The sequence below is a fragment of the Myripristis murdjan genome, chromosome 14 (genome assembly GCF_902150065.1).
Source record: "Myripristis murdjan chromosome 14, fMyrMur1.1, whole genome shotgun sequence".
Classification (NCBI taxonomy): Eukaryota; Metazoa; Chordata; class Actinopteri; order Holocentriformes; family Holocentridae; genus Myripristis; species Myripristis murdjan.
The window spans coordinates 5,653,024-5,677,775 of record NC_043993.1 but is presented as its reverse complement, the minus strand read 5'-3'; the positions used below and the strand labels follow the sequence as shown (position 1 = coordinate 5,677,775).

Below are 24,752 nucleotides of genomic sequence, written 5' to 3'. Positions count from 1 at the left end.
GAGGACCGGAGCAGTCGTGGAAATGCTCCGAGAGGAGGGCGCGTCAGAGAGACCGACATAGAGACACGAGAGAGAGAGAGAGAGAGAGAGAGAGAGAGAGAGAGAGAGAGAGAGAGAGAGAGAGAGAGAGAGAGAGAGAGAGAGAGAGCATCCTCCCTATCTTCTCCCTGCATACAGAACACGCATACTCAACGAAAGAGCTATAGCAATCATTTACTGTAACACAGCCCACTTTAGACGGATACTAAGCAAATATCATAGACAAGTAAAGCCCTGCAAGAAAATTAAAGGGGTATTACAAAGGGTTTTACACTAAGAGAACTGTAAAGTTAGTGTTGAGGACCGCAGACATACTGTTTGGTCGCATAAGAATACTACAGGAATATTATAGAGATCCAGAAAAGGAAACTTGACGGTCCCTATAAAGTTTCTATTGAATACCACAGACTCACAATAAGTCCCATCAGGATTATTCTAGGGCGAGTAGAGTGACTTAAGGGGCGCACACTCACACGCACTCACGCAGGACGCCCCAGCACGCCGCAGGATGGATCTCCCTCCAGTCCGAGGTAGGCATGAATTCATCCTGTCATCTGATCCACTCAGGAACTATTGATGGTTTGCATGACCTTGGAAGTAAAAAGTTCCCATCTGCTTTTTGTTTATTTGCCCCATAATAAGTTCCTCAGATATTGTATCATTATTAGTGAAGCATTTTTTATATGTGGGGACTTTGAAAAGAGGTACAATAATCCCGATTAACTGTAGACCGGTGCAATAAAACTACTGTTTAAAGGAATTTTACTATTTGTAGCGATTTTACAGGAATGCTAGTGTTTCCATCAGAGAGAAAGAAAAAAATATATAACACGAGGTGCGAAGGGCACTCTAAGCTTATTGTTTCTGTTTTTTGATTCGTATTAAAATGTGCTCTGAGCACAGATGGAAGATGGAACACAAAAGTGGGGGGAAAAACTCAAACAAAACATCAAACGCACTGATAAACCAGATGAAACCTGTGATTTCCTCTTTTGTTTTACATATTACAGTAAATTCACCCCAGCCATAGAAATAGAGATGGAAATGAAAAAGCAGGAAACAGGGTGCAACTCAATAACAGGACGGTAGTGGTTAAATTTTGTGGTCACAATTTTGAATTTTGAAAAAAAAAAAAAAAAAAAAAAAAAAAAAAAAGTGTGTGCTGAATTTTTTTGCAATCTTGCAGTTCACAAATAGTGACCACATTTGTCTGTTCTTCAACTATATGGAGAAGTATTTGCCCAGATTATGTTTATTTTTAATATAAACTTGGTCCCTTTTCCACTTTCCCATCTCCTCTCAATGATGTGTTTCATGTTTCCACTCTTTTAACAATTTCTGTCATTTTCATTTTACATAATCTTGCAGTTGTTATTAAGCACAGACTAGAGTTTGGTGTTGTGGTGTGTGTTGGCTTGATTGCTCAGATGGGTGAGGGTTGATCTGTATGTGTGTGTGTGTGTGTGTGTGTGTGTGTGTGTGTGTGTGTGTGCTGGTGGGTAACCTGTGATGTTCCTCACGCCCCATGGTAGACAGAGTGACCCCATGCACTGATCCTATTGAATGAGAGTGAATCAGTCATATTAACAGATTATTATTCAGCAGCACTGCAATGTCTTTGTGCATTTATCAAAGTCATTTAGTGGTTTACTTTAAAGACTTTTGGAGAAACTTTGGTGACTGTGAGTGAATCATTTGAATCCAAAATCGCTAAGCAACACAGGAGTGGATCATCCTCTGTGGAACAGGAATAAATCAGTCAAATTAACAGATTATCAAGATGCATGTTAACATTAGTCACAGATTGTTTTAGCTGTGTGTGTGTGTGTGTGTGTGTGTGTGTGTGTGTGTGTGTGTGTGTGTGTGTGTGTGTGTGTGTGTAACTGTGATGGGGACATGTGGGGTTGGGATTGATTGTCCTCAAGGTCGGATGCAGAACGTCAATACCCATCTCCGCTGGGGTGCGACTGGAGGGGCGGATGGATGAACAGATGATGGGACGAACCGATGGGGTGTGTGTGTGTGTGTGTGTGTGTGTGTGTCGGGGGGTGTTGTTTGATGAGCGGTAGAGTTGGATGGCGGGTGGACGGATGAAGAATGAATGTAGGGAGGTGACAGTACATGTGGAGGGGTGGAGTTTAGTGGATAGATGAACGCGTGATGAAATGGATGAATGGATGGATGGATATGGAGATTTTTTTTTTTTTTTTTTAAGCCATGAGGGCAGACGAGCTAATGCACTGTCTAATGCACTACAGAACCACAAAGTTGTGGAAAGAGAGAGGGGGAAAAAAACTCAACACACTTTGTTGGCCTGTTGCAACTAAATGCACAATGTAAAAAAGATAATGAAAAACAATATACTCCAGATGTCAAGATTTAGACCAGAAGAAAGGAATATAAACAATATTTTTTGGTTATTTCTGCTTGAAAGTATTTATTAGCAATATTTCCATTTAATTAAACACATGCTCTGCTATTCCTTATAATGGATTGCTATAACATAACAGTTACCCAATTCACATTCAGCTCAGGTTTTTCCATTTGGTATTTGGTATCTCTTTCCTGCTGGACAGGAAGTGACGTGTTTTACATCATCAGCAGTAACAACAGTAGGGACAATAAGAGCAAACTTGGATTCTACCATTGGGTCTGATGCCACCTGATGAAAACCACAGCAAAGAGCCCATCATGACTGGTTAAAGTTAGTGATGACTGAAAATCAATTTTCCAACTGACTAACCTGGCTGGATATGATTGTGTCACCCAAAAAAATTCATGAGCATAATGTCTCAAAGTAGAAGAGGCCACTCAGTAGAGTACAGATCTCTGCCAGGCGTATCTCCCCTTCTCTGAACCACAGACTACCCAGCTGTGGGCCACCCTATGTACTGACCACAACTCAGGAGAGACTCAGCAGCTATTGGTCTTGTCAAACGCTTTTCAAATTACAAATGAAATTACTGTATGATTCCAATATAATATGGTAATCCCTAAAAAGTCCCTGAAATATAGAACAGCACAGGTTGGTTTACATGTCCTTTTTCACAGCGTTGACATGTCAGGCTATTTATGAGCAGAGGGGGACAGCAAGAGAGCTGCGTGGTAGGGCGAGGTAGACAATGAATTGCAGTGTGGGACCACCACAATGTGAGCGCAAGAGTGAGAGAGAGAGAGAGAGAGAGAGAGAGAGAGGAGTGGTCGAATGGGGTAGACAGTGAATGGAGTGACAGAGCCAAAGTATCCAAAACAAACAAGTTCAAAGAAGGTCTTCATGGTACAGTCATAATTGTGCACAAAAGGTTTTAGGTTGATACACACACACACACACACACACACACACACACACACACACACACACGCAGGAGTGCGAACAATATGTCCATCCAAGGCTAATATACACATAATCTGTGCACAAAAATGAGAAATATGTTTCTGAACAGAGAAAGACATTACCTGGAGGTGACACAGTTAGAAACAGCTGTAGTTTGACATTAAATCAAGAGGTTCAGTTACTTCCAGGTGGTGAGACATGCTTGATTTCCCTGTGCAGAACACTGCCTAAACACCAGCTATAATTTCCATAAGCACTAAGCATGAATGGAAAAAACAAATATGGCAGAAATATAGCAGTAGAAGAAGAGCCTTGCTCTTTTAAATGAGCTCCAGCTGAGCTGCTAGCAATGCAGCATGCAGCACGTGGAGCTGATGGTTCAGGTGGCAGGTGCTGCGTGTTTATCTTCACCTTCAACAGGCTGGATTCTGATCCCAGTCTCACTCCCCGTTAAGCTGCAAAGTGAAATTCTCACCTTTAGCTGAAGTTTGTCTTTAACCTGAACCAAAGCACTTAAGTTGCCTAAATGTAACATTAACCTTAACTCTAACTTTAAATCAAGTTATATTATTTGTGATGTGAAAGCATGATGTGAAAAGGTTAACAAACTTGTGAAAGTTTTCACATCATCCTCAGCTGTCTCATCTCATGTGCTTGGCAGTCTTTCTAGTGAATATGGAAGTAACTGAAAATGAGAACTGCCAATAAACTAACCGTGCAGACTGAATTTTATGTGTAATATATTTTGTTTTAATATATTTTCAGAAACAGTGGTGATGCCCTAGGGCCGAGATTGTTTGTGTTATTGTTTCTAACAAACATAGGAAATTGTCTGATATTGAAGTTTGATCACAATATGAGCTAAAATCAGGAAGACTGAGACGCCAACAGCAGGAGAGGGGCATGGAAGTCAGGAGTCTCCTAGGTAATATCATGAGGGCTGACAGGTGTCCATCAGCAAACCTAATGTCCTCTTCTCAGTGTGAGGACAGGAGATGATGGTGAAAATGTTCAGCTCTTCTCAGTAGGTCCAGTTTTCTCTGGACAAGAGCAATCGCTCGTTTGCTCACTGCTGTTCAGGACACACTTTGACTTTCGCTCTCAAGTTTCAATGTGTCACTTCCTGTGAGCTGAGAGGATTTCCCACCAGTCACTGTACAGTTACCAGAATAAAACTTGGACAAATAGGGCAAATCCACAGTCAGTCAGTGGAACAGAGTTTTCTGGTTGTACGGAGCTTTGTGATTCACAGGTGCATTTTTACATTAAATGTGGCCCAGTACTGCTACCCCTCCATTCTTTGGAGGAGTAGCAGCAAGTGGGAAAAGTGACAACCAAACAGCATAAAAAAAAAAAAAAAAATTCTGCACCTGCCAGTGTCCTTCTCTGCAGATTATTTTGACTTTTTGAGTCTCTTATCTTTCTCCCTCTCTACCTCTGCGGCTCCACCACTTTCATACAATCCACTTACCGTATCTTTATTAGCATCGCCATCCCTCGCTCCCTCTCTCTCCTTCTCCCTCCCTCATTCATTCAGTGATTTCTTTATATGCCCCCCCCACTCTCTCTCTCTCTCTCTCTCTCTCTCTCTCTCTCTCTCTCTCTCCGCTGCCTGGACTTTGCTGGTCTGCAGTGTCTATTTCAGTCTTTCCGTTGGGGTCAGATTCGGCACATCCGGTATCTCATCCAGTTTATTGTCATTCAATCCCGCTGCGCTCCCGGAGGGCCTCAGGAGGAAGGCCCCTGGGTCCTAGTGCCTGCTGGACTTCACATGGACACACACACACACACACACACACACAAGAAAGAGAGAGAAAAGCTACGTGCACTAATCAGTGTGTATAAATTGAAAGTGCAGTCACCCTTTACCCTCCTTTTCTATATTCTGACTTTGCATGTATTTTGTCTTGATTCTGCTCTCACGGGCCAAATCTTTTCTATCTCACTTCTTAGCTCTTGAATTTGGACTTTTTTTTGGTCACAGAAGTTCTGAAATGGTTCTTTAATAAAAGACTGTATGGTTGCATGAAGAATCATAAACTAACAAAGAACCACTTAATTTAGTGGTGGATGGTTCCTCCTTTAAAAATCAAACAAACAATTAAATAAAATAACATAAAAGTAAAACTTGACAAGGGTTCTTTATAGAACTAGTTGAGTCCACAAGAGCTATTTTGAAAAAGGTTCTTAAAATAACTTTTGGGTGGTTAAAGTTCTTGGAAGAACCATCTTTGATTCCTCAAGAACTTTTTTGAAACACCTTTGGGGAATTCAAAGAAATAGTTCTTTAAAGAACTGCGGCCTTAAAGACTGTTTGTTGCGTGAGAACAGGGTTGTCCTGGAGTAGCCACTCTGAAGAACTGTTTTTGGCTCCAGTGAACAACTTTATTTTTTCCTTTAATGAGAATTAGTAGCTATTTCCATGTAGCTTTTCTCTTCCCTCACACTTAACAATAAGAGTACAACAATTAACATTAGTTAATGTTAGGTAATGCCGTAATGGTTAATTAACTGTTATTTAATGATTATTATGGCATTTACTAATGTTAACAGCAATAACCCTTAAATAACATATAAATTAATACCTTAGCATGAACAGCATTAGTACATGATTCGTAGACACATTAGTTAACGGTTAGTTAAATGCTATTTTATTATAGCCTTTATTTAACCAGGTTAGTCCCATTGAGATCAAAGATCTCTTTTTCAAGGGAGACCTGGCCAAGAGGGCAGCAGCATAGTTACAGTACATTTAAAAACAATAAACAGGACATAAAATTTACAACATTAAAACTTGCTTACATAAAGCACGTGCATACAGACAATGTAGACTGCAATGATTTCACCAGGAGCAAATGTTTATTACCTGTTACTTAATGTTTATTACCTGTTACCTAATGTTTATTACGGCATTAACTAACATTAATTGTTGTACTCTTATTGTAAAGTGTTACCACTGTTTTTAATGGCTCTTTTTAGGCATCTTTGGACCATTTAAAAAATGTTTTTGTTTGTTTGTTTGTTTGTTTGTTTTTGTGGAACCAGACAGAGTTCAGAGTTCTCCAATATTCCTCCACTCTGAAGTACCATGTTCGTCCCCAGTTAGCACTTTTTTTCTGCATGTACTGAGTAAAGAGGTTCCCTTTACAATAATAAATACTGTCATCATGAAATTTTTTCATGCACACAAACATATGAGCCTGCCATGAGCACAAAGTACACAATATTATATTGCAATTAGCTCCAATTCTTGCATTTTCATTGGCTCAGAGACATTGTAACCCAGCTGATACAAGGTGGTGGCTGACCTGATCAAACCATGACAACCATGTACACTATCAAAGTAGACTATCAAATTACACTTTTGTTTGTGTGTGTGTGTGTGTGTGTGTGTGTGTGCGCGTGTGTGTGTGCGTGTGTGTGTGTGTGTGTGTGTGCGTGTGTGTGTGTGTGTGTGTTGAATTTAAATTATCCTAATGTAAAGCAGTTCTCCCCCTCAGCTATTTTGCATAGTACACCATTAATAATGAAATTGTGGTATAAATCACACCGGTATGTGCTACACACACACACACACACGGTGTGGCACAGTTGTATTTTTGTCTGTTTGTGTGTAGAGGAGCCATTCAGATTGTTTTTCATCGGCTCACTCAACAAAAATGTTGACGGATGAAAGAGACACAACTCAATCTGAAAACCTGATGGTGATGCTGATTTAGAAAGAAGCTTCTGATTGGTGGAGTAAAGTTAAGTTAGACAAACATGTTGAGCTGTGAGGTTTTTGTAAATAATGTGCTGATGGGTATCTGGTCTGTTTACCTCAAATACATGAAATTCATCCTGTTATGTTCATGGAGAGGGCTTCCCCCCCAGGTGACCATAGCCAACACCTTGAATAAATCTGCAATGGGCTGCAGCCCTTCTTTGTTTCTAGGCCTGCAATGTGGTGGCAGGCTGGGCTGATGGTTACAGAGATCATCACTGAAATATCGTGTGTTTGATCAGTGTGCATTTTTACCAGTTGTGTTTCCTGTCAAACTGTCTTAGAGCAAATCACTGAATTTCTGCTCAGTGCTTTTATGTGGTGTCAAAGTTATGGGGTACACCAGTTTCCCACACATCACTACTCTGTTGGAACAACTGCTGTGAGAAAACTGGATGTTAACGTAATAAATCACGCTAGCCAAAGCATAGCTTGCAATCTCTTTCAGGGGCTATTCATGCCAAAACCACAGGAAACTGAACATCATAGTGCTATAGCTAACAAGGAATATCCATGTCTCCTAAATATGTCCTCATTTTTGGCTCGACTTCATAAAATGTACTTCTCTGAGAGTAAGCTGGGCAAAAGGTGCTGCATCTAGAATCTTGATTTCTTCGACTCAGACACCAGACCATCTAAGAAATCGTCATCGGAAACTGCTTGGAAAAAGGCAAGCACTTTTAAAAAATACTTGGCAGGTGATTGGATAAACCATCTGTCTGTCACTCTCTAACTGATCAGATCAATGAACCATAAGACGTGGTAGGAGAGCAATGAAGAGAAAACAACAACAAGCTGCGGTCCAAGGAACTTTGACAGCTGGCGAGCAAGTCAGTGTAGTTATGCAGTTAGCACGCCGGTCGATGATTCTTGCTGGCTTTGTAAGGAAAATTTGTGCATCCAGTTATGATATAACTGATGCTTTAACAGCACTTCACTAACCTCTTGAGGCGCTGCCGTTGGTGTTGCTTCTTGCTGTCCTCACACTTAAACCCCACCCGTAGCTGCAAATTCGGCGCTGATTGGTCAGAATCACTGTGGTTCAGTCACTTGAAGCTTGGCAAGATGGATTTTTAGGGTTGAGCTGGATACTCGGCTGAAACGAGTATCCGGTATGGATAAAGTACTTTTGCCGAGTATGAGTATGATCCGAGTAATATGAGTCAATATCCGTGCTGGTGATGAGTGAAAATCCTCACTGGGTAGCTGACTGTGTCCACGTTGTGTGATAGGCCAGTCACACGCAGCGACCCTCCCCTACATTGTGTGCCCCGCTCACACACATACACACACACACACACAGGGACAACCTCAGCTGTCACTCACTCAGGTGTGACAGCTCACGTCGCGTCTCTCTTCAGTAGCGGTCAGGTTTTTGTCAGCTCGCTCTTCCCTCAGTCAGTAGAGTTTCTGCTAAACTTGACTGGTAAGAGACGCACTGCTTTTGAGCAGAGTTAGGGTTAGGGTTAGGGCTGAATGCGTCGTTTTTTTTTTTTTGTTGTTTGTTTGTTTTTTTACCATCTGCCTGCTCTTACCGGCTGGTTTTTGATAGAAAGTCAGATGGAAAACTTTGCTCGTACTGGACGCGGTGCAGAGTCACAGTCTTTTTTTTTTCTTTTTTTTTTTTTTACAATGTGTTTATTGTTTTATATTAAGCAAGATAATTACAAAAGAAAACAGATTATACACAATAATTCCAAAAGTGTACACACATACAGAAATAAAAACAAAAGAGTCACAGTCTTAACACACACACACCACTTACACACATACATTAGTTGAACACACAAAGTACTTTGTTATTTGTATTTTATTTTGGCTGCATGCACTGAGAGTCTGACACTTTCTCACTGCTGTTAAAAAATATATATATAAAAAAATAAATATAGTATAAATATTACAAATTAAGTTATCTATCTATCTATCTATCTATCTATATATACATATACACTCTCTCTCTAGTACTTCATAATTGCCTACTGCATGTGTTGTATTCATTAATGCACTTAAGAATATTCATGTTGTGTATAAACTTGTTCTGTAAGTAGTTTGTTTACTATTGTGATCAAAAACATTGATCTGAATTCTGAAGCTGTTCTGTAAATAGTTTTCCAATAAACAATAAATACAGCAACTTCTGATCAACCAATTTCAGGCTTAAAATAACATACCATTTAAGCCCCACCCGTTTAAGCACCACCCACTTCCGGTTTCGGCCCCGCCCACTCTGACTACGGATACGGATACGGATAATGTCGATAGTTAAACAGATACAGATACAGATACAGATAGTGGTGTACACGCTCATCCCTATGGATTTTTGCGTGATTGTGATCTTGCAAAGCCAGCTGCTTTGCAAGGTAAAGCTGACATAGGAGAGGGTTCAGGTGGAACCTCCTGTTGGGAAACTTGTGTACCCAGTAAATCTGAAACTGATAACACGTTCCCACCCAAAACGCCACTGATGTATGTGTATCTATGAATGTGTGTGATTGTTTGTGTGTGTGTGTGTGTGTGTGTGTGTAAACTACTTATGGCATTAAACATGTACTCTTGGCAGAAGTAAGATAGAAGTAACCACAAATTTTGACAAATTGTTAGTTACTTTGTGGTACTTCTTGCTATATCACGAAGTCAGGGACGGATCATTCACACGAGCAAACCAGTAGGACATGAATTAAGGAGACACAGTTTTATTTGACTGGATGGGTGGAGGTGCAGAATTATTCAAAAATTTTACTTTACTAAGTTAATGGGCTTGAAAAATTGGAATTCACATGCAATTTATAAATCTATTACATGGATCCAAACAGTTACATGCCACAGGAGCGCGTGTGTGTGTGTTTGATTCACATACAAAAGGTACAATTTTCACTCCACCACACCAAGTATTATGCCTTTGATAAGAGAGGGGAAAAAGTGCTTTTAAATGCTGTCATCAGTTTAACAGAGAAGAGAGAGAGGAAGGAGAGGAGAAGAAGAGAGAGGACAGGAGAGGAAACAAGGAGATGAGGAGAGGAGAGGAATAGAAGTGAGGAGAGGAGGAGGAGGAGAAGTGAGGGGACTAAAGGATATGAGAGTACAGCAGGGATGAAAGGGGAGAGGGAAGGGAGGAGAGCAGTGAAGGTGAAGTGAGGGGAAGAGGAGAGGAGGGGAGGGAGAAGGGAGGCAATGGGTCAGTTCTAAAATAGCCTGATACCATGATGTCATCGGTGAGAGAGGGAGAGGTGCTCTGTCCGTCAAGCTCGATCGACCATCAGCAGGTTGAGTCCAGACTTGGCGGAACTGCCTGAAACCACAGTTCCCATCAAGTGAGCTGTGCTTTCTTTCCGCGGTTTCTGTATGCTCTTGACATCTGAATCAAAAGCAGATGGCAACAGACCGAGGCCTGATAGCTGCACTGAAGTCAGTTTTTACCATCTTTGATCGGCAAATCCAGCGAAGCCGACCAGGAGTCATTTTGTGCAAATTGGTTGAGCACTCCTTCTTTATTGAACACTGCATAATTAAAGCTACAGTCAACAGAAATGTTTAGGGGTAATCTAAGCGAGAACTGACAAAAAAAAAAAAAAAAAAAAAAAACATGAAAAGATGTAGACATAACCATCAGCTTATTCCATGAATTTGGTCAGTTGAATCTAAACAGTCTTCATTTAAATCTACATGGTTGTCATGGGCCCGAGCCACCAATAATTTATGTGCTTATAAATTATTTTTATCAGCTGAGTCAAAACAGCCCCTGTCTTTTGCTATTTCACTTATTTAGTAAAGCAAAGTTAAAGTTGGATTATTAGTGAAAATTTAACTTTTGCTATAAATCTAAACACTGTAGCTTGCAGTTTCTGTCTCTAATCACCTTTAATGCATGTTTGTACGCAATTAAGTGTCACATAACTAGAAATATGCTTCTTCTATTTATCAGTTAATGTGCATTGACCGCTGTGGTACAGACATGTAGCCTTTTACAGCTTTTCCATTGTCGGTTGTAAAAACTCACCCTGCGTTCCAAATCGCATACTTCTACTTTTTACTTTTAGTATGTACCGCATCTGCCGTTACAAAGTATGTAGTTTAGTATGAAATATGCATGCATATGCATACTATTGGGACACACTACATACATCATCCTTGACCTCCGCCCCTCTTGCTCACTTCCGCCGCCGTCCGTAGCTCCACATTTGAATGTTGTTGTCAAAATGGCGGTGCTGTTTCATACTGCGCTGTCGTCTGTCATATTTCTGATCTTCTGTCTTCCTGTCGCTTCTGCTGTCACTGAGTGAGGTTTGTGCGATATGTGTCTTGTTGTCTTCCGTATGTGGGCGTGGCTTGTACACACAACTCAGTCAGTGCAACGTAATGTCCGCTGTGCAAAGGATTGTGGGTCAGAATGGCCAGAGCAGCATGCTGACATGCATACTGTGAAATCTGACTGGATGTAGTAGAACATCCTGGTACTCTTGGCATACTGCATCTGACATACTTTGTATTGGGACATACTGAATCTTTTTATTTGCCCACTAAATAGTATGGTAGTGTGGGTATTGGAACGCATGGTCGGTGTCTTGTAGCTTTTTCCTGCTGCACAGGAAGTGATTCGTTTTACATTTCTGGTTTGGAATAAACAGAAGAAGAAGAACTGGGTAGTTAGCATGAGCAGCAGTAGTCACCATGGCAGAATAGATAAAGAAAAGAGAAACTCAAACTCCATCAACAAAAAATCCAAGGAAGTGCCTCCCACACTTTTTGATTGATAGGTGACTGATTCTGCGGATTATGGCTCTAAATTAAAGATTATACATTTCAAAGGAGTAAATTTTCATTGTCTAAACCTTCGGCATGAATGCTGACTGATTCCAAAGTTTTTCACTCCGGAGAAGAGCATCAGCATTGTGCGTGTGCAGCAGCAGCAACAGCAGTGTGTGTGCATGTGTGTGTGTGTGTGTGTGTGTGTATGCATGTGTGTGTGTATGTGTGTGTGTGTGTGTATGTGTCCCAGGGTAGAGTCTCAGTCATTACTGATACTCCCGCAGCACCGAGGTCCATCCTCAGATTACCACTGACAGCCTGTGGAAACACCAGAGCTCTCTCTCTCTCTCTCTCTCTCACACACACACACACACACACACACACACACACACACACACATACCCTCTCTCTCTCTAAGAGAGAGACAGGAAAATAGAGAGAGAGAGAGAGAGAGAGAGGTCAATTCAGTTTGCTTAACTGGCATGCATGTTACATGTTACACCAATAGTATTGCATGAATTTATCACATTATCACACAAAGAAAGACAATATAAGAACAAGAAAACCCTTACTTTGATTTTGTGTGTGTGTGTGTGTGTGTGTGTGTGTGTGTGTGTGCATCACTAGTTCCTTTTTTTAACTCTCTCCTGCACTCTAACTACTCTCTCAGTATTTGTCCTCCCTCTTCCTTTGTCTCTCTTTCACTGTGCAACTACAAAATCTCTCTCTCTCTCTCTCTCTCTCTCTCTCTCTCTCTCTCTCTCTCTCTCTCTCTCTCTCTCTCTCTCTAAGGTCATGTCCACACTAATCTGGAGATATCTGAAAATGCATCTTTATTTGGCCTTCCGTCCACACTAAAGCAAACTCTATCACATGGATTAAATTGAATGTTAATAGGTTTGTGATGTTTAATCTGTGAGTGGCACGGTGATCCTGGCTGGAAGCAAAGCAAAAAACAGGACAGGCAAAGTAAAACAAGTGTCGCTCGTGCCTATTGAAGAAACTGAGGTGTTGTGGTGTTGGCGTGGATGGGCAACTTTTTGAAAACTTTGTGTGGACGGAAAACAATTTGACACAAAAACAATGTTTTCATGTTTTAAAGTAAAAATACTGCATGTTTAAGTTTCCATCTCTCTTTTCTCTCTCTATCACCTCCTTGTGTTCTTTTTGTGAGTGCGTGTGTGTGTGGTACACCGCTCTGCTGGTCAGTTCAGTAATAACATTGTTAAGTTAGGTAACTCGTCAGCCCCAACACTGCAGGACACGCTCTAACCTCAGTGTAACTTTAACCTGTGTAACATGATAGATTACCAGTGAATCACATCTTTTGGACTGGACCCTGACTTCAGTCCACAGTGTTGCTGTAATCAGAGACTGGCAGGCAAGATTTGTGACAGCAGTTAACCTGGAGGGGAAACATGCATGCAGGACTTCTGCTGATAGATACTCTACTAACATAGATAAAACTGAACCTGTGTTTATGCTGCACGTCTGCTTCACATTCATTCAGTTCCACAAAAGGCTCCCCCTCCCCTCCCCAGTTCCTGACGTTATGGGTTTGGAGATGTGAGGTCCGAATGCAGAGCAATTTGCAGAAGCGCCCCCCACCCTCCTTCTTCCGGGAGATGTTTCCATGGGAACCATGTTTGGGAAGTCAACTCCCACTACACAGCATCTTCACATACATACACACATGTAGCCCATAACACACACACACACACACACACACACACACACAGAGAGAGCCCTAAGCTCCAGATGTAATGTGAGAAGGGAGGGTGTTGCCTGCCCCGCCCTCCTCCATCCTCATACTCACTGCATTCACCCCCCAACACACAGACACACACACACACACACACACACACCTCTCCCCTCATCCCAGCTGTGTTGTTGCCAGTAGATTGATAACACACTCCCCGGCTCAGCCATCTATCCCCTGAAAACAGCAGCGCCTTGCTGCCGCCCTCCATCCACCATTTGAAATTAGAAGATTGGTGTTTTAGTGAAAATGAAGTTTTCCTCTGCAGGGAGGAATAAGCTCACTGGTTGAGTTCAAATGCAAGCGCACATTAGCCAACACCCACACATAAAGAGCAAACTAAGGACTGATTGAAAAAAAAAAAAAAGACTTATTTTTTTCACTCATTTATGACCAAAATATTCATGATGGTGGAAGCAGCTAGCTAAGTAGCTTACATGGATAGCAACACTCTAGTATGAGCTTGGCTAATTAACTAACCCAGCTAACTTAGTGTCGCTAGACTGCATTTTTTCAGTTAGCAACTGATCACCAATAATATATGCACTTCCTCCTTTTTTCCCACTTGGTATTATCTGCCAAGAAAGATTGTTTGTGCCAAAATATAAATAAAGAATATACATTTTTCACCCTCTTCAAAGCTACCTTATTTCCCCTAGGCAATGTTCCCTCTATGCTATTTTTTTTTTTTTTACACCATTTTCAGACACCATTTCAGTTCACCCCATTTACCTCACCTTCAAGCAGAGAGGAGGGACTAATCAGTGAAATGACCTGGTGCAGTTTTTGGTCAGAACGAAAACCTGCAGCCTCTTGGCCCTGCATGTTTGACACCCCTGTCATAGAGTGACAAACAAACGAGTGAATAACTGAATACGCGAGTGACTGATTGAATGGATGAGTTAGCAAATTAATTAATGACTGAATTAATTATGGCCCTTTTCCACTAGTACCTACTAGGCTCGACTCGGCTCGACTCTACTCGGTTTGAGAGCTTATCCATCAGGTGGTAGTACCTGGTAGCAGATACTATTTTGGGACCCACTCAGCCGGGGTTCCAAGTGAGCTGAGTCGAGCCGAAATGTGACGTAAACGCCATGCAGGCCACTGATTGGACAGGGAGCGATGACACATGATAGCGACTCCTGCACGAAAACCAAACCCGGCATTTAAAAAAAAAAAAAAAAAAAAAAAAACAGCAACAGCGACCGTGCGCATTGATCATCGCTGAAGTTGGCAAATTAGGAAAATGGCAAGCAAACCGGTACCGTGGTCAAATGAAGAGGTGGAGACTTTTCTGTGCTTGGTGGTGGCCCAAAGAATCCAGAGGGAGCTGGACGGTGCACCACCTTGCTATGACGACTCCACCCACGGTGAGGTGGTACTCAGTTGTAATGGAAAACCACCAAAACTGCATCGAGGCGAGTCGAGCCGAGTAGGTACTAGTGGAAAAGGGGCACAAGTGAATGAATGTATCATTATTTATGCTGTATGCAACCCATATGCTGTAAGATTACATGTCACAATATGAAGCATCCAAGCAGGATGGGAAAGGCTCTGTTTGCTCATTGATCAGTAGATTAAGAAAATACAGCTGCAACCAGGCAGCAAGGTTTTATATTGCATGGCACTGCTCTAGTATTTCAGAATTTATAGTGTAACATCCAGAAATGTCAAGATGTTTAAAAGTACACAGCTGTCATTGCCCTATGCCAGGCATGATAGTCGCTGCCATCAAGTCACCAGACTTGCACACATCCTGCATTACTGTTGCAGTGGATGCTGCAGACAAATCTTTCTGAAGTCTGAAAGACATCTGACATCTGGGCCAAGGTTGTAATATAAACTGCACCAGGAAGAATACTAAAATGCACATCTACACTACTCACAAAAAGTTAGGGATATTTGACTTTTGGGTGAAATTTATGGAAAATGTAAAATGTTCATGCTACAGTGATATTATATCATGAAAGTAGGGCATTTAAGTAGAAGCATGCACTGGTGATTTCCTCATCTCAAACAATTTCTTGAAACAAAAGCCAACAACAGTGATGGATATACCACAACAAAAAATGTCAGTGTCAATAACTTGTCATGTGCCCTTGAGCATCAATTACAGCTTGACAACGACGTCTCCTGCTGTTCACAAGTCGACTTATTGTCTGCTGAGGCATGGCATCCCACTCTTCTTGAAGGGCGGCCCTCAGGACATTGAGGTTCTGGGGTACAGAGCTCCGAGCCTCTACACGGCGACTCAGCTGATCCCATAGGTTTTCTATGGGATGCAGGTCTGGAGAAAGTGCAGGCCACTCCATCTGAGGTACCCCAGTCTCCAGCAGCCGTTCCCTAATGATACGACCTCGATGAGCTGGAGCATCAAACACCTGATGTGAATTTTGCCGTTAAACTCCTTGTTAGAGAACAGCAACTTGTGCAAAAAGTACTGAAACATTGAACAGTTGGACATGTGCATTCAAAAGTTTACAGAAGGTCACATTAAGTTCACCTGTAAAGGTTATAATGCATTTTAGGTTCATCCTGAAATTTCCCCCGAAAGCCGAATATCCCTAACTTTTTGTGAGTAGTGTATAAGCCACTGAATGCAGTCCTCTTCATGCATTTATCCTGCATGCCAACACCACAATGGCTGGCAATTTGTTCTGCAGGGCACAATTATAGTCAAACAACCAGTGACTAGACTATTGCCTGTGACTTTCAGTTGATGAAACACAAGCAGAACAGAACAGAATTACTTTTTGGACATCAGAGCAAAAGCCCAGCAAGCATGAAGTAAAACATGATACAACATCTGTAGAAACCTGCACTAAGACTCAAGGGCCAGGACACAAGAACCTCCAGGGTCAGAATGTATTTTTAGGACTTTTTTGGTGTTATGTTAGACTCAGAGTCGGGGGTCAGAAATCTCCAGCTGGTACTGCAGGTAGTATTTACATCCTGTGTGTGATTCAGTGCAGCAGCTCAAAACTGAAGGGAGAAATAAGGACACCCAGAGGAAGCTGAGCAACTTCCAGATCAGAAGTGCTCGCCATCTAATCGCTGAAAATGCAGTTCCTCCAGAAAATACAAATGTCAAAACTTTTTGATACCAAATCAGAGCATGCAGTTTTCTATGATGTCTCGATGTTCTAATGTGGTATACTGGAGGGATTTTTGACCATTTTATTAATTCTTGAGTGGTCAAAAATGGATACATTTTGTACTAAGGGCACTAAACCCGTTATTTGGGGATTTAGCATTGCATAAGAGGCGTTCCCTTGCAAAAGTTGCTATCTTGCACACCTGCCGTTATCCATAAAACACCTGCGCTACCCTTTATATTATGCATGGGCGTGTTTTGGGCGTTACGCCAGCTAAACCAATCAGTGTGCCAGGTGCCATTGCCTTTAAGGGCAAGCTGCGCTATCCCAAATCCGCAAACCGAAACCCGTAATGGAGAGAGGAAGGTCGCGATTTAGGACTATCTCTGCCATTTTCTCAGGGGTTCAACTGAGGCTAAAGCAAGGTGGCTTTTTATAGGGGAGGTGGAGCCGCATGTCCAAGTGGACGCACATCGAAGCTGCCTGGGCGTGCTCTTGTAACAGCCCAAATGGGTAGCGGGTGGTTCTGAGGACCCGCTATTCGCTTTCCCTAACGTGTGTGGTCAAGATAGCAATTGTAGGGAAAACACATGAACACGCCCACAGACACACCTCCAGGTGCAAATAAAGGAGTCGGCATAATGTATAGCGGGTAGTGTGGCCGCAAGATACCGTTTAGGGATAGTGCAAACTGCTAAATGCATAATTCACGGGTAGTGGGTAGTGGCAACGGGTAGCGCAGTGTGAAAGATAGAGCCCTCAATCGGTGTAACAAATGGTATCAACCCAAAAACTGCTGCAACACCATGACACATAACTGAGCATGGGAATGGCTACCATATACTCTCATCATAATGCTCTACCCCTTAAACACTCTGAATAAATTTGAAATAATAATAATAATAATAATCTGGCGCCTAATCAAAACACTGTTTATTAGAGATTTATGACCATAAAAACTTGGAACACCGTGCCAGTGCTGAGCTGCATCTCAAATCTTCAGGGCTCCAGCTTTCAGATGATGAGTACTACTTCTGTTTGGTATCTACGACTGACCTTTCATCTCCCACTGAAGAAGCCCCTCCCCTCACTGAAACAGGTCCAAAGAAAAAGGTGGCATGGTAAGGGCTCGTGCAATGCTGCAAATGAAACTCAGCCTCATCACTTTTGGAGATTGCACATACTTGAAAAGAAATGCTGCGTAGTGTTTACAGTGTGCGGTGCCTTGTTGAAGTGCCTGCATCTCGTAATAATTGGTTGCTGACATATCTTACATACCTAAACTTAAAGAGACGCTCTAAATGTCCATGTAGGAAAGAGTCCTGTGAGCTGGGGGTTTTGGGGTTGTCGCCTCAACCATCAGCAAGTAAATATGAGGTCATGGACAGAGACAGCAGGCTTCTTCTTTTTAACAATTAGATGGGATGATAGCCGGGCAGAGTATGGGCGAGTCACAGCCGCCGCACTGGTTGATGAGATTAGTCACCAGGACTTCTCCTCTCTCCTCCGACTAATTTGAAAATGCATCCTCATCTCCCAACCTGGGCCTCCTTATCTGCTGTTTTATGGCCGGGCCACTGGGAGAAGGGGATTTTGTTTGTGTGTGTGTGTGTGTGTGTGTGTGTGTGTGTAATATATAGAGGGGTTGGATGGTAGTGCACCTTTATGCGGGGGCGACAGTACAGGCTGCCAGATATTTTGTGGAGATCTCTCTCCGGAAGCCTGTAGGACAGGAAGAGTTTTTTCTCCGTCCGGTCTGCTAATCTCCACTCCCTCCTTCCCTCCTGTTGATGGATTTCCACTCTTGGGTTTCATCCAAGCGTCACACAGTTCTCTCAGTCCAGCAGAATCATGTAATCCCTCAGCTGGAGTTCAAAACACCAAAGTCACCAAAATTGGAGTTAAAAGGTTTTAACAAGACAGCAACAAGTCATTTCAACCAGATCAAGGGATGAGAAAACCAAAAAATAACATCAAAAAAAGTCTTATTTTCTTATTTACGTCTTAAAATATGTCTTTGTTTTTTCTTTTATATTTAAAAACTTGTTGACCAGAGAGATTTTTTTTTTTTTACCTGTTTGCAGTCAAGCTTAATTTTTATTATCCCCATAACATATGAGTTCAGCTATTTCTTGGTCTATAATAAAACCCGAAGACATTATTTCAAACTAATGGAGTGAACTGTCTGATATCTAGTGCAGTTGTTTCAAGAATATATATAAATAAAAGGAAACAAACAAAAACAAAAAACAAAAACAAACAAACAAACAAAAAAAAAAAACAACAGAAACAGAAAAAGTTGAGCTGAACCAGTCTCAAACAAGAGTTTACAACTCAGTATAAGATTAAGATGGATTTCTTTGCAGCGGTCCCCCCACCCCTCACTGCTCTATCTAATCTCATAATCTAGGCTGCTTTAAACGCATTTCCATTTGGCCTCATTACTCTCTGTGAGGGCCGGCCCCATGTGACGAGCTAGCAGGCTATCTCTCCCCCTTGGCTACTTGGCAAGACGGCTTTGTGTGTGTGTGTGTGTGTGTGTGTGTGTGTGTGTGTGTGTGTACATGCATGCGTGCACACACACATTTTCTCCCCAAAGCGAAGTGCAGATATCAAGCTATCACATTCAGCTCAAATTAGCCTCAAAGTCTCTTGTCAGACTTTGGTCTTTTCATTAGGAACAAAAACTCCTTTGATATGTAAACAATGAATCCAGTCAGCTGCATATTCATCTGGACTTGGACCTTTTATTTGATTTTGGTTGCTGTTTTCCTCATGCACATTGTTCTGTGTTTGCCAGCAATTTTATATTTACATGTTAGCTGACACCCTCTGCAGAGCAGCTTGAGTTACAATGAGTCAAACAACTGGAAGATGAGCTGAAACTCTGACATCACCAACATTACAGGCAACCAGCAGTAAAATGTACAGTGGTCAGGCCCTGAAAACAGATGAAAACAAGGACAGTGAATTCTTAATCTGAATTCTTATGAGTTTTTCTCCAAGATGGTGCTGTAACATGGTGCCATTGCACTAGTTACAGTTCTGTATCCCCCTGTGTAGGAATGCTTGAATTGTAAGGCAAGGCATGTTTATTTGTATAGCACCTTTCAAACACAAATGGATTCAGTGTGCTTTAAATAAAATAAAGACAAAAAGATAAGACTACCAGTCTAGTCTAATGAACAGCATGAACTGATGAAGGCACCTGGATAAGGGGCAAAACATCTTCTAGACATATAACTAAGTCGACTTGACCTGATTCAGTTTCTCTGAGATGCCTAAGACCTGGACGAATAAGAATATGCACAGACATAAGACACACCCAAATAAAAGTTAACAAAAGTAAGAATAAAACAAGACAAGATTTAAGTTGTGTTAAAATGTGTTAAGATGCAGTTAAATAAAAGTTTGTGTTTCATGGTCTATGTCTTGTCTGCAGGCTGTTCCTCTCCCTTTTTAAAAAAAAAAAAAAAAAATAGCACATCTTAATTTCAGTTGACAATTATGACTTTGTTTTTGAAGAGGTTTGCCTGCTGCACAGTCAGTTTGCAGTTTGTTTTCTCTGCTGTGAGGCTGCTGGCCTCACCTTGATCACCACAATGAGGCTCACAGCTGGCCATGCTCACAGGAAATGGTTTACTCCCCAAACCGTCCCCAGCATCACTGAAATGCCAAATTCTGGCAAACACCTGAGTTTAGGCATGTACACACCAGCTCACAGACAAACACACACATAAAAGACTTGAAGTCTATGGGAATCATTAGCCTAGCTCCATCAAACGGTAACGTGTGTATTTGAAATACATTTCTTGGGATTTTTTTTTATAAAATGAGAGTAGTTTCAGGAGAAGTTGGTGGAACCACTGAAGACATTACTCCTTCCATCTATCACAGTGATCTGTTTATCAATCGATAAAGGTCTGGAAGATCCACCACAAATTAACTTCTACTGAAATAACTCTTTTTTTATTCCAAGATGTGTATTTCAAACACACATGATACACTGTGTAAATAAGACAACTTCAGAGTTGATGTACCCATAAGAACCAGACTACTGGATGTTCAGAGGTGAAAATAGTACCAAACATTTTGACTTAGTCTGTGTAAGGGTACAAAGGGTATTTTGCCAAAAAATGCTGGGGTATTCCTTTAAAAGATCCAAATGCATCCAAAATTTTTGACAGGACACACAGGGAACTTTGACAGGGCACACACAGCAGGGATTAAACCTGCTACTGTACAGTTACTCCACAGCCTCTGTGACTGCCACCCTGTCTGTGTGCAGGTGGGTCCTCTTCAGCTGTGTTCAACAGATGCTAAATTACAGTGTGGACCTGATGGGTCCATCCCTCTGGCTGTGGCAGGCTAATAATAGTGTTAGCCTGAGCAGTGGAAAACCTCAGTGGTCATAATGACATGGCTGATGTCTGTGTGGACGCTGCACTGCAATAGAGTTCCATCTTTGATCAAATGCTGAATGTATATTTGGAGAGTAATATATACAGTTTCATATATGCCATGCTGGTGCTGTATATGAGCTCCTGCTGCCATGCACTGTGGCACTATGTGAATTGTCAATATGTCTGTGTACCAATAATTAATTAGGAAAAAATTCCATTTCTATGTAATCAACAGTTGCATTGAGGGATTTATTAATATATCATATTGCCATAAAGTATATGCAGCAGCTCTCCAGACTGAGGATCAATAGCAATGAATCAATAACTGCTTCATCAGGTGCTGTGATATCTGGCTTCCAAAACTCGTGTTCTGGCCTTGTTTTGACTAGATGTTCACTGGTTTTGAGAAAACCTGCCAATCAAACAGTGTGGATGTTTCCATACTTACTACCCAGTTTCTTTTCTTCTGTTTATTACAAACAACCCAGAAACTTAAATCCACCAGGAAGAACCTACATATAGCCAACAGTGAGTGTTTAAAACAGCAAATGCTAAAAGTTCTCAGGAAACAGATAGAAGTTGAATCACTGTTGTGTTATATCAGTTATGAAAATGATGTGGATTATGACAGCAAAGAAAACATAAGAATAAAAAGGGCATATTTTGCAGCATGTGAATTGTATTCCTGAGCTCCGTCTGGTTCAGATGGGTCATTCATTACAATATGGTGCTGCTTAGTCATGCTCATCAAAACTGTATGTGGGGCAAACATATGGTTGTGAATATGATATGTGAGAGAGCTCGTCTGGACTCAGTCAGAAAGTATCCGAGGGGGTTGGGGACAGTTTGCTTACTTAGTGGTGAGGTTTTTTTTGTTTGTTTGTTTTGTTTTGTTTTATTGTGTTTATTTGTTTTTAATTATAAAAACCAGAGCATCACAAGCACCACTGCAACGTCCACCTAGTTCTGTGTGTTTGATTGCTTGTCTGATGGAAAAAATGCAATATAGTCAGGTGTTTCTGAATCATGCAAAAAGTGAAGTTCAGCAGTAATGTCACTAAAATGTCCCCCCGTCTGTCTGCATCCTTGCAGGTTTATCTGATGTGCCGTGAGAGTTGGGAGCATCCTGCCCCAGCCCCGGCCCCGGCCCGGCCCCGAGCCCTGGTGTCCCCCTCCCCGGCTCACCAGGATGGACCCTGCCCATTCCTTCAGGATGGAGCTGGATGGGCTGGACCTTCAGCAGGTCCCTGTGCTGTCCCTTGACCAGATCCGTGCCATCCGGGCCAACAACGATTATTTGGACCGGCCTGTGGCACTGGAGCCAGCCTCCCAGTCTGGATTTTTCTTTGCCCATGATGAGCGCTACCCTCATGGAGGATACCCCCATCAACCCCAGCCTGCCTTCCACTCAGTGCTGCCCCGAAGCCAAAGTCAGCACCAACACACCCACCTAGCTCACCTGAGTCGCTCTAGCACCATCAGCTCTTCTATGTCTCGGACCAGTGCCGCCTCAGACCAGCGGCTGCTGGCAGGCCTGACTCCCTCCCACTCCAGCCTTGGCTCGGTGGTACGTGCCCAGCCCAAAGGAGAACTGAAGCCAGAGGCTTCATTGGGTAAAGGCCTGGCAGAGGATGAGACCGAGCTGGGCCTGCATCTTTTCATCTGCGAGCGATGCGGCCGCTGTAAATGTCAGGAGTGCTGCACCCCGCGCCGCCTGCCCTCCTGTTGGGCCTGTGGCCAGCGTTGCCTCTGCTCCGCTGAGAGCGCTGTGGAGTATGGCACCTGCCTATGCTGTGTCAAAGGCCTCTTCTACCACTGCTCTGCCCAGGACGACGAGGACAACTGCGCTGACCGGCCTTGCTCCTGCGCCCCGGCCCACGCCTGCGCCCGCTGGGGCACCATGGGGCTGCTGGCACTTTGCCTGCCCTGCCTCTGCTGCTATCCCCCTGCCAGGCTGTGCCTTGCCCTGTGCCAGTGTGCCCACGACCGTGCCACGCGCCCTGGCTGCAGATGCAGTAACACCAACACAGTGTGCCGCAAGATCTCCGCCTCCAACCCCAACCCTGGCCATCCACCGCTGCGGAGCAAGGCACTTGAGAAGCCATTATGACAGGCAGGGACTGGAGCCAATTAAACCTGTTTCTCTCAGCCAATCAACAGTGCCATGACAGCGGATGTCATGGCAACAATGCCATGCCTATTGTGACCCACCTACCTATGTACAACCACCCAACCCGCCAAACCAAACTGTGAGCTGTGGTTCATAATGTACCTAGTATTTACTTCTCCAGCTCAGGAGGGACCAAAGCTTTACTGTGCCTGTTCACTTTGGAGATTTTCTACCTAAAAACAAAAAGAAACACTAAAGCCCTGAAGACAATAATGAGCCTTGCTGGACTGCCTGCCAACCTTAACCAAGACTTCCAGACAGACAGGCAGACAGATAGACAGACAGGTGAACAGACAGGCAGACAGAGACATGGATGAAGAGGCAGACAGACAGACAGACAGATCACTTAGCCACTGGTGGTGTAATTTGGACATGTTGAAATCTATTTATTTATTTATTGTTGAACCTCCCTCCTCCCCACCCTCAGCGAGGCATAGAGCAGAGATGGGCAGCGGAGGGCAGCGGGCCGCTACAAGTCAGGAAGGAAAGAAGCCAGAGGCAGTATGTAAGGAAGAGTGAGAGACATGTAGACTGAGAACTTAAACCACAATGCGATTTGGACAACTCCAAAAAGGCAGAAGATAAAGGAGGGGTCAACCAATGTCGCGCCATGGTGGATATTCAACTGGGGCTTCAGACAAAGCACCCTGGCCTAAAGTCAGAACAAAGACACCTCTAACAAATGTTTGACACCAAAAAAAAAAAAAAAAAAAAAAAAAAAAAACAGGGACCATGTACTGTGTGAACTGGCCAAATCTCGATGCTATTAAGCTCATTTGTAAAAGAAAAGCACTGTGAGGTAGATTGGCAATGTGTTCCCCTGTAACCCAAGAGCTGAATGAGGGATTATTTAACCTGGGGGGAGGGTGCATCCATTGTGACCAGGCAGCATGTGTGTGTGTGTGTGTGTGTGTGTGTGTGTGTGTGTGAATGTGTGAGTGTGTGTGTTCTCCTACTGTATACGAACCTGTGTAAGGTCTGTGTGTATGTTGTTTTGTCAGCAGAAGAAGCCTCCCTCGTTTTATTTTTAGCAGCATTGCTTCAGTGGAGATGTGGCGGCCTGGTCGGGTTTCCTCCTGAAGTCAGTCTGTCGCCAACCCACCCCTCCCCTCCAACCGACCCCCGCTCCATCCCTCTCTCCATCTCCTGCATCCCTCTTCATCCCCTCATCCCACCACCTAATGCTCTTTTCTCTTAGCTGCACACTTCCCTGTCTCTCTTACACTAAGGCGTTTTGTTGGCGTCCGGATCCAGAGCGGCTTACACTGAGTAAAACAGAATAAAAATTTTCAGTTGATAAGATCCCCAACATTAAAACTTTGGGGTTTTGTCCCATGTCTCAAGTAACCATGCCTGGCACTAGATCTAGCATGTTTAAATGGGTAAATAATGACTAATGTATAGACCAAAAAAAAAAAAAAAAAGAAAATAGTCTGATAA

General features: G+C 42.7%; 1 protein-coding gene across 1 annotated transcript; it reads left to right on the top strand.

The window, feature by feature from the left end:
• Positions 1–217: 217 nt before the first annotated feature.
• Positions 218–24,752, top strand: LOC115371862 (protein sprouty homolog 3). Its single transcript, XM_030069430.1, has 2 exons — positions 218–569; positions 22,235–24,752. The coding sequence occupies exon 2, from the start codon at positions 22,332–22,334 to the stop codon at positions 23,250–23,252; it is 921 nt and encodes a 306-aa protein (XP_029925290.1). The 5' UTR covers positions 218–569; positions 22,235–22,331; the 3' UTR covers positions 23,253–24,752.